This window comes from Takifugu flavidus, chromosome 8 (genome assembly GCF_003711565.1).
Source record: "Takifugu flavidus isolate HTHZ2018 chromosome 8, ASM371156v2, whole genome shotgun sequence".
NCBI lineage: Eukaryota > Metazoa > Chordata > Actinopteri > Tetraodontiformes > Tetraodontidae > Takifugu > Takifugu flavidus.
The window spans coordinates 9540840-9557266 of NC_079527.1; the positions used below are offsets into that span (position 1 = coordinate 9540840).

Below are 16427 nucleotides of genomic sequence, written 5' to 3' on the forward strand. Positions count from 1 at the left end.
ACACAGTGGCCTCATCCCCATGAGATTGTCTGTCTTTCCTCTTTAGGCTCTGCTCATGTCAACATCCACTGCAGACTAAACTCTTTTCTTTCCCCTTGCAACTTTTTTGCCGCTGTTTGAAAACCAGCTGACTTTGAGTCATCTGTGCATGGAAAATTCATGTTTTTATTGTTATTAACCCATTATTATTATTATCACCATTTGTTTTTTTGCTGATGTCTGCTGCATCACAGACCAGTTTCATTGTTTTTATACGGTCGCCTGTTTCTCCTGGAAATAAAATCGACCTCACTTTGAATGTTTTGCTGCTTTCAGCAGGGGAAATATTTGTATTGAAGACGGTGTTATTGCTGCTACATGGCCGAACTACTTCCTGACTTTTATGAAAGAAATCCAGCAGAGGGACCCGTCTCTCTTTTCATCATATTTGTGATTCGTGTTTAATGCGCCACACAGGTTTTAATGTGCAGGAAGATTAAAGGGAAGTGGAGAATGGTGTCGAAAATCAATCAGTAAAAAAAAGACTTTTTTTCCAAAAATTAAATTACAATCTTTATTTCAAAGACATACCACATGTAACTAACGAAATAACTGAGGAAAAATTAGACTCTCATTTTGTTCGTAGATGCACAAACATCTGTTTAAAGTGCACAGCACTTGGGAAAAGCTGGTGTGGTGCTACAGGAAACCTCACCAACGCAGTTTATCTCGTAAAAGGAAATTGAGAAAACCCTGTCATGGCGTTCATGCAAAACAGAAATATGCCGTTTCCCCGCAGTTTTCATATCTCCTCAATCTAACCGTCCTAATGATTACAGCGAAAAAGAAGAAAAGGAAAAATAACAAATAATACTACTACGAATTGTTTATTATTATTATTATTATTATTATTATTATTATTATTATCATTATTATTATTATACGTGGGAAATAGACAATAACGAGGGCTCTCCGGGGGCTGTGAGCTTTTAACAATGTTAGAGGCACTTAAAGGAAATCAGTCATTTGTTGCCAGGGGCAACCATGCTTGAGCCAAACATTTGCCGTACAGTCTGGGCCCAACCTACACTCCCCACCCCCCGGCCACACACACACACACACACACACACACACACACACACACACACACACACACACGCACACACACACACACTCTAACCCCCACCTCCCGCCTCTGTATTATTGCAAGGGGCGGTCTGGAAAGAGTGGCCTATAAGCGGATCTGTGGTGTTTTGCGTGGGTACGCGCGTGCGTTGCAGTGCAAGTGTACGAAAGAGAGAGAGAGCGAGAGAGAGAGAGCGCGAGAGAGAGAGAGAGGAGAGAGAGAGAGAGAGAGAGAGAGGAGAGAGAGAGAGAGAGAGAGAGAGAGAGAGAGAGAGATGCTCAAGTGCTGCACCGTTATTGTCGCACAGCGCTTGGATCTCGTACAACCCTCAGAGGCTCTGCTGGGATAAAGACTAAAACACTCCAGTCCTGCAAAAATGGGGAAAGTGGAAGGAGGAATGAAGTGTGTGAAATATCTCCTCTTCATCTTCAACTTTATATTCTGGGTGAGTGCGCGTTTTGCTGATATCCAGCGCGGAGATGTGATGTGAGGCGCAAGTTGATGGAGCAAGTGCACGAGCGGATACGTCTCATCTTATCTCATCATATCTCATCTCACCTCCGTTTCACACGCACGCGGGTTTCATTTAGCACATCCAAACCTTGTTTTGTGGTTTAATCCTCTCTTTGGCGTGTCTTTATCTCCTTCGTTCCTTTTTGAGCCCGGTGTGCGTTAAACTGTGCGTGGCGCGGGAGTGGTAACGGCCGGAGGTTTGTAGTTTAGCTCACTGGGCTCAAATCAGATTTTCCACAGAGGGAAAAAAACGCCTTCTTTTTCCCGGGCAGCGTGTTTTTAAAAGGAAGACTGAATGAAAAGACAGAAACAGAGAGAGGCGAGACGGAAAACACAGTGAGCACTAGAAAGGATGAAGAATTTGGTGTCGTTTTTTAAATCATTTTGGTAAACAGGGGAAACACTTTAGGCCTACTTTAGTCACTCTGACAGGTGGATGTGAAGGGTGTGTAGGCGTGTGGGTGGGGGTGTGTTTGTCCTCCACACGTTTTTTACATGGGTCTTCATAAATCCTAGAGGTCTTGTCAGTGCCTGTAAATCTGCAGGAAGCAGGTGCATGGTCAGGCTGGTGTGTGTGGCTGATTATTAGAAGAAGTTTAATTGTTGTGTGATCATCTTCTGAGCTCTTGTGAATTATATTATGTCTGTTTATGTTTATATTTGCACCACTGTTCCCCCTCATCACTGGCACAGTTGCAGTCTATGTGTGGGTGTGTGTGTGTTTGTAAGAGAAAGAGGTTTTCCAAGCATGTGTGGAGTAGATGGAGCGTGTGAATGGATCCATTGTGACAGCAGGACAATGGCATAACTTCAGTCTGCTGCTCCTGGGTATAAGCAGAGCTCCAGTCCCACCACTCAACACTTCTCTCTGCATCTACGTGCATCCAGGATGGGTGGGGCTGTTTTACAAGACATATTAGCCCTGTCACAGAGCGGAGAAGATGAGGGTGATGACACCCCAGCAGAGAAAGAGGATGTGTGAAGTCAGGAAAGATGGAGAGAAAGGGGTCACTGGGAGATTGAGGGGATATTTGTGTGTGTGTGTGTGTGTGTGTGTGTGTGTGTGTGTGTGTGTGTGTGTGTGTGTGTGTGTGCGTTCTCTCACAAAAGAAGGACAGTTGGTATTAACTCGACCGGATAAAGAAAGAAATAGTTCACTGTAGGATCACGGGATATTTTGATGCGTGTGTATGTGTGTGTGTTCTTGTACACAAACAAAATGGGGACCAAAATATACATTTCACCTGCAAAGTGAGGACATTTTTTGGGGACATGTTTGGCTGACCCTGCGTACGTGTGCTAGGAGATTCAATAGTTACTAGTAACAAGTCCTGTACTGATAAAAACAGATGAGTTTTCTGTTATAACCAGCAGAGGTTACTGGTATTAGAGCTGATCGGATGTTGTTCTGATCATGTTGTTCTTGATTGGTTAGGGATATTTAAGTGGAGAGGGTTATTTCTCACATTTGGTGTGCTTTTATTTCAGTTAGCTAAGAGAAAAAGAAGGCGCTGTTTTAATTGTCACAGGGTTGCCCTGACCCTCTTTCTTCAGCAGGCTGGTTTTGGATCAATAGTCCATATCAGCTGATACCAAAAGCCCCAAATGTGTGTCAGCATCAGGACTAAAATGCTGGAACAGCCGTGTTACGTGTCACGCAGGACCAGAGTAACATCTTACCAGACCCTGGCGGTCATGAGTTCTGCAATCTTTGGAACATCCATAAATTGATTTTTCTCTTTTCTCTCATATCGGTGGACCAGCAGATAAAGAGAAGAGTGAAAAAAGATTGGAGGAAGAGTAGATGTCTCCCATCTGAGAGCGCAAAGTCAGACAGGCTGTGACGCACGAAGCACCGGAGCTGAGATTGAGTTTACGGGAGTTTGACTCTGTGTTTAAGCAAAACTCTGGTGGGCTCCAGGCCCAGCTTTTGTTTAAAGCACATCGATGCAACTCCAATAATGCGTTAGCAGCTTGTCTGGTGTGTGTGTGTGTTTGTGTGTTTGTGTGTCAGAGTTCACTGACTGCCCTATTTAGTCAAAAATTAAGCCTGCCTGGCAGACATTGCTCGCTGGTAATGGGAGGACAAGCTGCAGCTCAGAGAATCTTTCCCACAGGCAGGAGACGTTCTCTTCAAAACAAAAGCAGAGTCTTTGTGTGTTTATTTCTATAAAGAGTGGAAGCTTTTATTACCAACTGAACGTCACAAGGTTTTCACAAATATTTTGCTGCTTCGCACGCACCACATCTGTATTAAGTAGCTGGTAAAAATATTCCACAAACACGGACAGATGTTTGCATATATTCCATTACACACGCCCTCCCTCCCACCCCCCAGCCTGAGCACAAAAGGATTTACTCCACCCACAATTATCTTCCATTTGCACTCTCCTCCTGCCCATCTTTTCTTGATGTGGGACTGCCTTCATTTTTCATACATGTGTCAGGCGCCATTGTTTAATTTGGGTTTGTTTTTGTTTTTTTTAATGTTATTCCACAGTCTGTCTCGGTTCTCATGGAAATTCCCTTTACAAAAAAACACATTTAACAACACCATTAAAAAAGTAGACCTAACTTTGCAGTAGAATGAGGCCTGAGCCCACTCTTAGTCCTAAGACAACAAATTGGTCCCCTAACAACTCCCCTCGCTTGTGTTCAACTTCACTTTTTCTCTCATTCTATTTTTCATTGCGCCTGTGTTCCCTCCTTTTGTTTAGCAAAACAGGGAGACAGTGGGTCTTTGTCCTTTGGGTGAGGTTTCGGGGAGGATGAGGTGGAGGTCTGCAGGGGGTGTGTGCATGCATGGTAATAAGTCTCAGGCAGGGGTGGGAGGCAGAGACACTGGGGAAAAGGGAGGGGGGGGGTGTCTGGTGTCCGACTGGGTGATGACGGCACTCTAACTAGTTGTGGGAGGTTCAAGCAGGGAGGCGGTGTTTACAAGAAGTGGGTGTGGGTGTGTGGGGGGGTTGGGTGTTGGTATACTGCACTTGCAGGTGTTGGGACAGTTTCAGAGCACTTTTGAGGTGCCTTTGTGCAACGTACCAAACCTCCCAAAAATGCTATGAGTAACTCACTCACACCTCTATCTTAAGGGCTGCATGTGTATAATTATCATACATATATTTATACTGCCTGTATCTTGGGTATAACAATACATCCAATAAATCCTAATGAAGGATTCTTATTCTTCCACTAATGAGTGAGGATGCACGCTCTAATTAGCTTTACTCAATTGGTGCATTAGGAGGGATGAAGACAAACGCCAAACTGGATCACTAATCATTCTGTAGATGCATGGAGAGAGTTGAAATACATGCTGGTTCATTTATAATCACATCAAAATGCGTATTCATTATAAATCCACAAAGCCTGTGTGTGGGTAGCCAGCCAGTGTAGACCCTGTGCATTTATTTAGAAGCATAAGATAGACTTTGGTTTCAGTCAGAATTTCCACAGGTTGACTCCAATGCAGCTGGCGTGCAACATCAACACGTCAGGCAACTAACCTCAGCAGGGACCACCTACTGTGCTGTCCCCTGTTGCCTAGGTTGACCAAGAATGAACCAAGAGGCAATGACCACCAAAGGATTTACACACTGTCCAAACCAAGCAGAGGCTTTGGATTGGCTGAGTATGGATTAGTGAATCCTGGTAATGAATTGGTCTCTTAGATCTCAGTTTCAGACATCTCATCGATGAGATATAAAATTAAGCAACACGGTCTTAGGCAGAAGGAACCACTTTAACATCTATTAACCCTCAGATCCATTCAGAAACCCATCCATCGGCCTGCTGCGTAAAGGCCCTGAAATAAGTATTAAAGTGGGGAGAAATAGAGAAATAGAATTGCAATGTGTGTTTTATAGGACTGTAGTTCCACTCTATATAGACAAATATTCATGTTCACCTAAAGCCCCTCTCTGCAGCAATTAATCCTCAGCCTGGTGTCCAGTGCATCCCCACACATGACACTAAATCCACTGTTTGGGATGAAACAGATTTCCCAACACCTGTTCAGTTCCAATCCCTGACATTTCAGCTGTGTGCTTCAGTTAAGACTGTACAATCTGTACTTCCTGGAGCACCAGTGGTATTTGGGAACCAGTCTAGAAGTGACCAGAACCTTGAATACAAAAATCTACATGCTTACTGTATAAAACTGTACCCAGTAAATGCATATGATGCACTAAATGTACCTGTTTGCAACTTAGAATTTAAGGAAAGGGTGAAGAAAAAGGTAAAATAAGACCTGAAATGACAGAAACTAAAAGTAAAAAGATGAAAAGTAAAATCGTGACCTATGAGAAACAATTTTGCCCATTGAAAGGTGCCAGCTTTGAATAAACTCTCTTATATAGTGTAGAAATGTTTGTATCAGCCAAAGATCAACCACTATTCAGGGATCTGGGACAGATCCCACATGACAAGCACTCCAAAATGCTTTCCTTTTCTACAAATCATTTCATTTCGGTGTACACACACAGACGCTGGTGTTTTAAAGCTTGGCTCACAGGGTTTTTCAGCCGGGATTATCCACTTGGGGGAATGGGCGAAGTGATCATTAAAACCTCTCAGTATTGATCCGTCAGATTAGCACCAGCCACAGGCTCTGTCCTTGAAAGCATCGGGGCACTCAGTGGGGAACTTTTATGTCTTCTGTCCACTTAGAGAGAAAAAGGGCCCCAAAGAAGGAGCGCTGCAGAAAGCGTGCTTTCCGATGATTTATGACAGGCAGGAGATGAGCCACATCCGGTATTAGCACATTTATGAAGACACAGAAGGTTGTCAGTTAAGGCTGAAAGTGCTGGACTTGTTCCTACCTTTGGATGAATCAGTTACAATGAAGGCAGATATTCATGATGACTGCTGGGAAATAATAAAGATGGTTCATTTTGACCAGTTCATTTCACACTTGACGCTACATTTCCATTTTATCATACAAACCCTGAAATTTGGTTGAATAAGTGCAAAGGGTGGAGGGTCAGAGTGGAAACTCCACCGCACCATGTTCCTTATTTATGTGGAAAGTCACATTGAGGGAAAGACAGGAACAACCCGTCTGAAGGCCCAAGACCATATAAATTGTAGGAATCATAATAATTAACTGCTTTTTATCTAGATTTTTTCCACTTTTAATGTTCGTTCAAAAAGGTTCCCACATGCAGCAGATATTTATTAAAGGTCTGCTTTCTGTCCTGCAGCTGATGGGATCTTTTGTTCTGGCGGTGGGGCTTTGGCTGCGCTTCGACCCTGAGACTGTGACTCTGCTCAACGGTGAAAAAGCCCCAGACACATTTTTCATCGGTGAGTACCACACGCACGTGTGCTGCTGCTCAGAGATGCAACACTGCATTTGTTGACCGAAAATGCGGATAAAAACTCAAAAAGTCCGCCGGGAAGTTGGCGTCCTGAACACTCCAGAGATATGAGTGTGAATAACAGGAAATTACATCAGCACAGCATAAATGCATGAAGGGAAACCTCAACCCTGCTTAACTGCCTTTCAGTCACTCTGTGTGTTTGTGGAAAGAGAGTTCGGAGGAGGGGACAGACAGTAGAAACCATTAAGGTGGCACTTGGAAGAGGTCAATCATGACTACACAATAAGATTGACTAACAGAGTTAGTGAACAAAATGACAGTGGAGTTTAGAACAAAACGCCTACTTTCAAACCAGAGTAAACAGTGTTACACAATGTGGGTTATTTTTTGCCCTTTCCAGACTAAACTACTCTCCTCCTGATTGGTACTTTTGGAAACAGTTTGAAACAACACTTTGCAAATATGTACATTGGCTTATATGTGCTGTTCAACAAGTGTGTGTGGGTGTGTGGGTGTGCGTGTGTGTGTGTGTGTGTGTGTGTGTGTGTGTGTGTTGTGTGTGTGTGTGTGTGTGTGTGTGTGTGTGTGTGTGTGTGTGTGTTTTCTCTCCAGTAATGGCTGGCTTCTGTCAGCTTTTCTCCTGCACATGGCTCTGACATTAAGAGTGTTATTAACAGAGACGGGGCTGAGAGTGCTCTCCAGTTGCTATGCGTCGCTCCTGTGGTGTCAACCCCACACATAAACATCTTTCTTCCCTCCTTTTAAGTTCATGTGAGCACGAACAGAGTTCTGCCATAAGCCATGGAACAAGTCTACACGTCTGTGCATCTGCAGCGTCGCTTGGCAACATTGCAAAGCCAGGCTGAACGCCAAATTTAAAATATTTCTGAGGCAGATTTGTGAGATTTTCCCAACCAGGAAATAAATAACATTGCTAACTCAATTATCAAATTGCAGTTTATGGCATGAACTCTTGTCCCCACCTGAGCCCATGTCACTTGGGGGTTGATATGTCCCCTATAACCCTGTCCTCTGTGGGTCTGTCACCTAGCAACAGTCCCCAGATGTGCAAGCACTCTGAATGAACCTGTTGTCGAATTACTCCCAGCGGACCTCATCATCTTGTACCTTTGCTGATGTTGAGCTAATGGAGAACAAGACAATAAGGGACAGAATAGAATTAGCCCTCTAAAACGTGTTTCTCACAATGAATCTCAAACATGGGCACTGTTACTGTTCTTTTAAATGAAAGGAAATAGATCAAAACAACATTAAACAATGTTAAATGTTAAAAGTCCCATTACCCATTTACACATGTGGCTCTATGTTGCCCTCTACAGGTAGATTTTGAATTAGCACGTTCCTCAACCAGTAGTTGAGCTTAGATAGATAGATAGATAGATAGATAGATAGATAGATAGATAGATAGATAGATAGATAGATAGATAGATAGATAGATAGATAGATAGATAGATAGATGATAGATAGATAGATAGATAGATAGATAGATAGATAGATAGATAGATGATAGATAGATAGATAGATAGATAGATTGTCCCATATATCTGTAATGATGATATTCTTGTGTCATTTCTCCTCCAGGGGTGTATATTCTGATAGGAGCTGGCAGTCTGGTCATGCTGGTCGGGTTCTTCGGCTGCTGTGGAGCCGTTCGAGAGTCTCAGTGCCTGCTGGGATCAGTGAGTGTACATAAACAGAGGTTTTTTTCAATATTCTAAGATTACATTTTCACATCATCTGTGTTATTTTGTATTCCCATATCTGCAGTTTTTTGCATGTCTGCTGATCATTTTTGGCGCTGAGGTGGCAGCTGGGGTGTTTGGATTCTTGAACAAAGAGAAGGTAAATTTATTACCTCATCGTTACAGCTGTGTTTTTTTAGTTTGATGAACCTCGGTGACATGACATCCAACCTTCTTACAGATTATAGAAGACGTTCAGAACTTCTACTCATCGACCTATGACAAAAACAATAACAGCACGCTGATTATGTCATACCAGAAAATAGTAAGTTCTTTTATTGCAACAACACTCAATTGAGAAAAAAATAAAAATAAAAATCATGTTTCCCCCTGTACCACACTAATAGTTGAACTGCTGTGGAACCACCTCAAATCCCTGTACTGATGCCACAGCCACCAAGGTAGGTTTGGCATGTTAAACTATTCGTACCTCAGATTGTCCTTTATTTAGCAAATGGTCTTATATCCATCTCTGACTGCATGGCTCATTAACTTGGACTGTAGGACTGTGAATCAGAGATCAAGAACTTCTTTAATCACAAACTTTACATCATCGGGTATGTGGGCATCGGCATCGCTGGCGTCATGGTGAGTCAAATGCTGAAAAGACACTTTTTGGGGGGGAAGGGGTGATGACAAACGTCTGCTGTTGCCTGAGGGTGAGCTCTCCTCTCTGCAGATCATCGGGATGATCTTCAGCATGGTGCTCTGTTGTGCCATCCGCAACAGCAGAGAGGTCATCTAAGCTGGAGCCATGACGTCAGATCATATATCTCGCCATCTTCCACCCAGGGACCAGGAAAGTGACCATAATCAGAAAGTTCCTCCCTGTAACCAGCTCATCCTGCCTGAATTTCCATTCGTCAGAATTTTTTCTTTCTTCACAACATTCTGTTATGACTTATACCATCCAAGGGAGACAGTTTGATTTCTGGCACCAATGTGACAATCTTCCACATATATATGATTTTTTTTTATGGCTATTTGGACACCTCTACGAATTTTAACCCACACACCGTCTGAGTAGTGTCAGCGTCTTTTCACACAGCCTCGATATTGACCCTCCGGCTGTGGGAAACTTCAGCCTGCCAGGGGGAGCATGGTGAGGACAAATAGGTTGAGTTTTTTATTTTTTATATCTGCACACACAAACACACACACACACACACACACACAATTCTGTTAGTTAAAAATAGCATCAAGCGAGGAGGTTACTGGAGGACATCCACAGTGCTTCTTCACTCAACTTTTTAAACAATGCTACAGTCAGCTGAGGCTCTCTCAAAAAACTTGCATTCATCCTAAAATCATTTTCCAACTTCCTGGAAGTGTACCTCATTTTATGGTCCCAACATAGGGTTGATGAAACTGTGATGCCTGTGCAGTGGACACAAAAACTCCAGCAAAAGCTGTTCCAGGCTGAAAAACAGCTACCAAGCTCAGTCTTGTTCACTCAAAAGATGGATTTTCTATTCAACCACCGTGTCTGTTTCACATTTTCTGATAAACATCTGAAGAAAAAGTGCATCTTTTTTCTTTATAGCTGGTACTTGAAATTACAGAAATACTGCTACGGTACATATAAAGCTGATTGCTCAAAGCTGCATGGCAAAACCATTTGATTTCACCCCCTTGTTGTAAAGTTCCATAATGAACATGTGGCATACATAAAATGTAATGTATATGCGTTTACACAGTCTGTTGACTGTGTGCTCAGTTTAGCATGTTGACAAGCTGAGTATGTCATATTTGGATAACTTATGTCATATTTAGAGAACCAACTTTGGCATAGTAATATTCAATTATTTCATCATGTCTTGAATTCTTAGTTCTTCATCCTTTTTCTTCTTCTGTGCCTTAAAATGAATCAAACCCAAATTGTTTTTTTTAAATTTAGCTGATCAAAGAGTTGAAAAGAACACCAAGAACCAGGTTAAATCAGGCCATCGCTCATTATTTAATCGATCTGTCATTGCTCGGGTATGTAAATATGTGTGTTTTCTTTTAGCTGTATATTATTTGTGGCTGAAGTGTTACTGTTTAATATGCTGTGTGTAGACAGAGAATTGCATTAGTTGTATGTTGTAGTCATGACAGCTTTTAACGTGCCTTTTTTGTTTTACAGTGAGAGACCATAGAGAAAAGATCATCTTTGAAAAGGTGTAAATGTAGTTGGACTGCAAGTTAATTGTCTTATTTGCACCCTTGTTGCAGCCTGTTGAGCCCTGATTGTTCTGATGTGTTTTAAAATGTTGCACTTAACTGTCATCCTTGCTGAGAGAACCAAACTGGCATAAATAAATAATCCCTCTGATCACATTGAAATTTGCATTTAAGTTCTTGAACTATTCAAAACAAGCCCGTGTCAGCAGAGCAGGAGGAGACAATGTTCTGAAGCACCAGTGCAGCTCGTTTTACAAGGTTGTTGCTGTGTCCCTCACTTCTGTTTGTTAGACAAACTCTGGAAACGTGCATGTAGGTAAAGAGATGCTGTGCACAGTCGAGTCGGTTGTAGTTGATTGTGTGTTAATTTATTTTAATCCCACTCCAGGCTTCTCAGGAAGATACTGTAGATGTTTGAAGTTTATTAAAGCTTTTAAAGTTCCTGCTGTTGTGTCGTGTCTACGTTCTGATATTATAAGTTGTGGAAGTGCGAATTTAGTGGCGTATAAACTTAGTGGGATTTAGCTGAAAGCCAGTGGCTGTTTTCATTCCATTGTATTTGATATCCTGACCGATTAAATAGGTCTCTGGCTTTGGTTGCGTGAGTTTCATCTTTCAGCACTTGAGCGTGAAGGACAGCTGGATATTCGGCTGAGGAGAGAGTTATTCCCGCGACCAAGCCGAAGCTGGCCGGTGTGAAGTTACCTCCACACTGCAGCATGGGCACTTTCAAAGCCACAAACACGTCTGTGTCATACGGGGTCATATTCCTACAGCCTGTTTTGCCTTTGTTTACTCTTGTTTAAGAGTTGACAGTGAAACATAACAGAAAACACTGCCATGATACATATTTATTTAGCAATTTCCTTTTCCTCCAAATGAGCCCGGAACCTAAGTTGAAATTTTTGAATTTATCTGGCTCATTCTGGGGACTTGTGAACGCAGTCTGTGGGCCACTACAATTGCAAAGAACGAGAACGAAGCACGCAAATACTCAAACCGCACCTACATCATCGCCGAGCTGCTGTGATCAACACACCAGCTATGAGGTCGCGATACGAAAGGGAACAACGTCAAAATCTTAAACTTCAAAATCATGTCTTTTTCCAAGGAAAATGATGACAGACACTTTAGGAGCTTTGTTAACAAGTCATATTAACAAATCGCTTATATACAATATAGACATTAGTATCCATGGTTACGTTTCAAATGTAATCCTTTAAAACAGGATTAAACTATTTTCAAGTAACAGTTTCAGCATTATGCTCTTGTGATTACTTTTCTCATGCTGCCTGGTACACATTTACCAGCAGTTGCACTTCTGGGATGCACTGGTTTAGGTAACAAAAGGAGCATCTATAAATGCTGGAAACATTCATAGATGCGTTTGAAATCAGTGAAAATGGGGGAACGGCCGCACAGACCAGCACGTTTCCCTCAAAGAAACAGACTTCAAAAGAGCAGCTTTGAAATGAAATGGCATGTTTGCTTTTTTAAGCATTTTACTGAAGGTCTCTGAAAATTCAAGATGGTACACAGAGCTGGGCCCATGACAGTAGCTCAAAATGTGAGGTGGTGACAGAAATATTGGGATGTGGCTTTTTTTATGCAGAGTAGATGTTGTATGGAGTGTAACCTAGTAGGAATTCTCCAACTCCTACAAAGTACACAACCTGGGCAATACCGAAGAGTGGGGCAATGACCAGGGCACGGCAACCGGCCCCTTTGAGAAATGCTCCAGGACCCTCTTTTTTCAATATCTTCCTGCAGTGGGGGGAAAACACAGCTTTAACAAAGTAAAAACACATTGGATTAAAAAAACAAAAAAAACAAGAGTACTTTACCTGACACAGTCCACCACTCCATTGTAGGTTTCCTCATTAGCTCCTTTCTTGAGTGACTGCAGCCTTGTTTTTACCACTGACAAGACACATAGACATAGTGAGGTTGTGAAACGCACTAAGAATCTTAAGGTTATCAGTTAAAACACCGCAACTCCAAAAGACGCACATACAGCAGGGCAAAAAAGGGGGCTCACCATCACAAGGACTCACAGCTACAGCTGCCACACATCCAGCCAAGCATCCAGACATGAACGACCAATAAAATGGCACCGTTGGGTCCTCAGGCGAACGCTGACCGAGCTTGTGAAGATGTGCAAACAGAGGGAAGTACACAACGGAAAATGGGATGTCTCTGAAAAGTAAACAACCATGCTCGCCATGTCAGAAGACTGTCGACGACGAAGAGTGGATCCAAAACAAGAACAGGATCTTGTCTGACCTCATCAACGTGGCTCCGAGCCCACGGTACAGAGCTCTGACTCCCTTTGTCCTCAGCAGCTCCCTGGTGATCTGTGTAGCAGACACTCGCATGGCTTTAGACAGCGGGCTGGTGTTGTATGAACGACTGAGAACGGTGCTGGTTCCGCCCATCTTCAGCGTGGTTACAACGCTGGGCAGCACTCTCTGCTGAGCAGCTAGTTACCAAAGAGAACATATTGTTATTCCAGTGCCAAAAACCATCCCCAACTTGTGTTAAAATCATTTTTCTAAGTACCAAGTCTGCCAGCATCCTGCAGCTGGATCTTGAGCATCTCCATGGGTGTGGTGATGATGACCTGGCACATTCCTGCACAGCAACCGGCCAGCATCTCCCTGAAGACCGTCAGCCTACTGCTGGTGACACGGAGGCAGGGATTAAAACCCCACAGTGTCACTGCATAAGGGTGTGGTGCACCCCAAACAATAACGCTCACCCGTCTCTGCTCAACTGATGGCGGAAAAAGTCATTAGCGGCGAGTTTGATGGCCTTTTCAGGAGTGACCAGGGTAAGATTCACCGCTGCGCCTGCACAAACATTGATAATGACCAACATCAAGGTCTGTGTAAGAACTTGAGATTGTAATGGCCGACTGATCCAATTATTTGTAAGAAAACTGAGGTTCTACAGAACTTTAGTCAACTTAATGTCAGGTCACATGGTGAGCTGATAACCACTGTAGTAGGTCACTATGGGTGTGGATTCAATCTTACCTCTATACATGCCAAAGTAGCCTTCAGTTCTAACTGTCTTTATGAGGCAGTCCATCCTGAAAGACAATACCGATGTCAAAAAATGCTATAAACAAAATAAAATGACAAATATGAAAGAGGAGTTTAGGTCATTACAGCTAGATTTGATTACACCACTGTCACAGCTTGACACTTGTACTGTACATCACTGGGTCATTGTGAAGACTAAGACATATTTTGGACATCCGCAATCGCTCAGGTTCTCCAGTGTCAAAGATGATGATGAAAAGGACGACTTAGCCTTCATTTGTTCTTACATGTTCTTGTAGAGTTGCTGCCCACTACGCTGGTTCTGGAGGCGCGTCTTTGCCAGGTCAATTGGGAACACACAGGTGACTCCTACCATGCCTGCCACACCTCCATTGATCAGTTTGGCAGGCAGGCTGTTCAAGTTACAACACACAAAGGCATTAGTGGAGCATGTTCGGGCACCTGCTAACACTAAATTAAAGCAACACCGTATCAAGCAGGTTGGTACCTAATCTGTTGCTGCGGGGCCATCGTTCTCAGTTGAGGAGATAGTAAAAGCACAAAGACGGTGGCCACAGAGGAAGGGTCGGCTGAAAGTCCCTTAGAGACAAGACACAGAGAAGCCTAAGGTTATATATATAGAGGCAAGTCAAACCCTGCAGGGAAAGAGCAACACTACACTCCACCCACTCACTGTAGCACCAGCCAAGAACTGGAACCAGAATCCAGCAACAGTGGCCAGTGTCAATCTGCCCACTATGAGGGCGTTAAATCCAAGGCTAAAATATAATACCACATCAAATAGCTGCATAATTCCGAAGAATTTGGAAGTGCAATCGCTAAAATAAATGACTTAACTGAGGATTTACTGTTCTAAAAATGACGTTATTATTATTTTTAGTAGTAGTAGTAGTATGAGTAGTAGTAGTAGTATGAGTAGTAGTAGTAGTAGTAGTAGTAGTAGTAGTAGTAGTAGTATCTCTCTTTTTTTAATGGATGTTATTTACCCTGATTTACCCTGAGTTTTTGTTGGTATGTTTTATATGAAAATGTAGAATCAGATCTTAACAATTACTGACTTCCAGCACAAAAAAGGCAGATGATAGTACGTGAGTAATAAAAATTGCCAAAAAACACAATATTTCATCATATATCCTACGTCTTCACTATCGGCAGATATTTTACTGTCCTGCACGTTTTATGATAACAGAATCCTCAAACGTCCAACAGTTGAATGTTATACAATGCATGTATTTTCGAAATCTTAAAAAGAATTACCTTGAAATGAGTTAAAGGACTTCTGTAAGAAATAAGTTTTCACTTGCCACCCTCCTCCCGCGCCTCTGCAGCACACGGAAGCGCATGACAGCGTGCACCGCTCAAAATGCTGCACACCCACTGAGCAGGGTGCAGATGGACCAATCAAAGAGCTTGTCAACGGCTCAGGTTGCATGATGCAACATGCGAGCACTATTGTTTCATTAAATTCGATCTTGTTAATGGAGTCGAATCTATTTGCCTGCTTTTATGGAGATTATACCTCTAACTGCAATCTGCAAGTATTCTTACCATGAGGACAAAGGTAGATTCAGATTCAGATTCAGATCCTTTATTGTCCCACACGGGGAAATTTACAGTGCAACAACAGCAACAAGAGCACTCAGAGAAAAATAAGATAAAATCAAATAGAAATCAAATGGAATATACAAAGAGGATGTATATTTACAATAATCCAGATAAATGGATACTCGGCCTCTGTGTACCTGTACATAGTACAGAGGGTGAATACAATATACATATCAGAATATATAATATTCAGATTGTGTTAGCGGGTGTTCTGTTTATTGTGCAGTCTGACAGCAGCCGGCAGAAAAGATCTACGATACCTCTTCTTCACACAGCGAGGGTGGAGCAGCCGCTCACTGAAGGAGCTGCCCAGTGCTGCCAGGGTGTCCTGTAGGGGGTGGGACGTGTTGTTCAACATGGATGACAGCTTAGCCATCATCCTTCCATTTCCCACCACCTCCACTGAGTCCAGGGGACATCCCAGGACAGAGCTGGCCCTCCTTACCAGTCTGTCCATCCTCTTCCTGTCCCTGTCCGTGATGCTACTGGACCAGCAGACTATCCCGTAGAAGATGGCTGATCCCACCACAGAGTCATAGAAAGTCCTCAGGAGGGGTCCCTGCACTCCAAAAGACCTCAGCCTCCTGAGCAGGAACAGTCTGCTGTTGCCCTTCTTGACCAGGGCGTCTGTGTTGTGTGTCCAGTCCAGGTTACTAATTCGTGGGACAATTTCCGCTTCAGTACAATGAGGAAAGTTGATTGACAGTTTTAAAAAATTAATAGTGAACTGAAAAAGTGAGTGGAGAGTAGTCTGAATTGGGTTCTAGAGCAGTGCTCCACCTCACACATCGCACTCATTTGCCAGCCGCGAGCGATTCCAAGTCAGCGTGCGTCACATCCGCCGGCGGGGCTGAGAAACTGCCCCCACCGACTTCTCCTGTTAGAACTGCAC

The 16427-nt window shown here is 43.0% G+C and overlaps 2 protein-coding genes across 3 annotated transcripts; one reads left to right on the top strand and one right to left on the bottom strand.

The window, feature by feature from the left end:
- The first annotated feature begins 1342 nt into the window (after positions 1-1342).
- On the top strand, positions 1343-11027 carry tspan2b (tetraspanin 2b). The gene is made up of 8 exons (XM_057041944.1): positions 1343-1550; positions 6820-6922; positions 8542-8639; positions 8728-8802; positions 8884-8967; positions 9050-9103; positions 9207-9290; positions 9382-11027. Exons 1-8 carry the CDS (start codon positions 1482-1484, stop codon positions 9445-9447), a joined length of 633 nt encoding a protein of 210 aa, XP_056897924.1. The 5' UTR covers positions 1343-1481; the 3' UTR covers positions 9448-11027.
- A 1322-nt stretch (positions 11028-12349) lies between these two features.
- On the bottom strand, positions 12350-15345 carry slc25a55b (solute carrier family 25 member 55b). Of its 2 annotated transcripts, XM_057041919.1 has the most exons (10): positions 15188-15345; positions 14418-14509; positions 14197-14322; positions 13901-13956; positions 13624-13714; positions 13425-13543; positions 13149-13344; positions 12904-13061; positions 12710-12785; positions 12350-12629 (listed from the first exon to the last, which is right to left on the bottom strand). In XM_057041919.1, exons 2-10 carry the CDS (start codon positions 14438-14440, stop codon positions 12470-12472), a joined length of 1005 nt encoding a protein of 334 aa, XP_056897899.1. In that variant the 5' UTR covers positions 14441-14509; positions 15188-15345; the 3' UTR covers positions 12350-12469. The 2 variants fall into 2 exon arrangements, with proteins under 2 accessions (XP_056897899.1, XP_056897898.1); XM_057041918.1 differs by lacking the exon at positions 15188-15345 and having other exon boundaries at positions 13425-13540.
- Positions 15346-16427: the final 1082 nt, after the last annotated feature.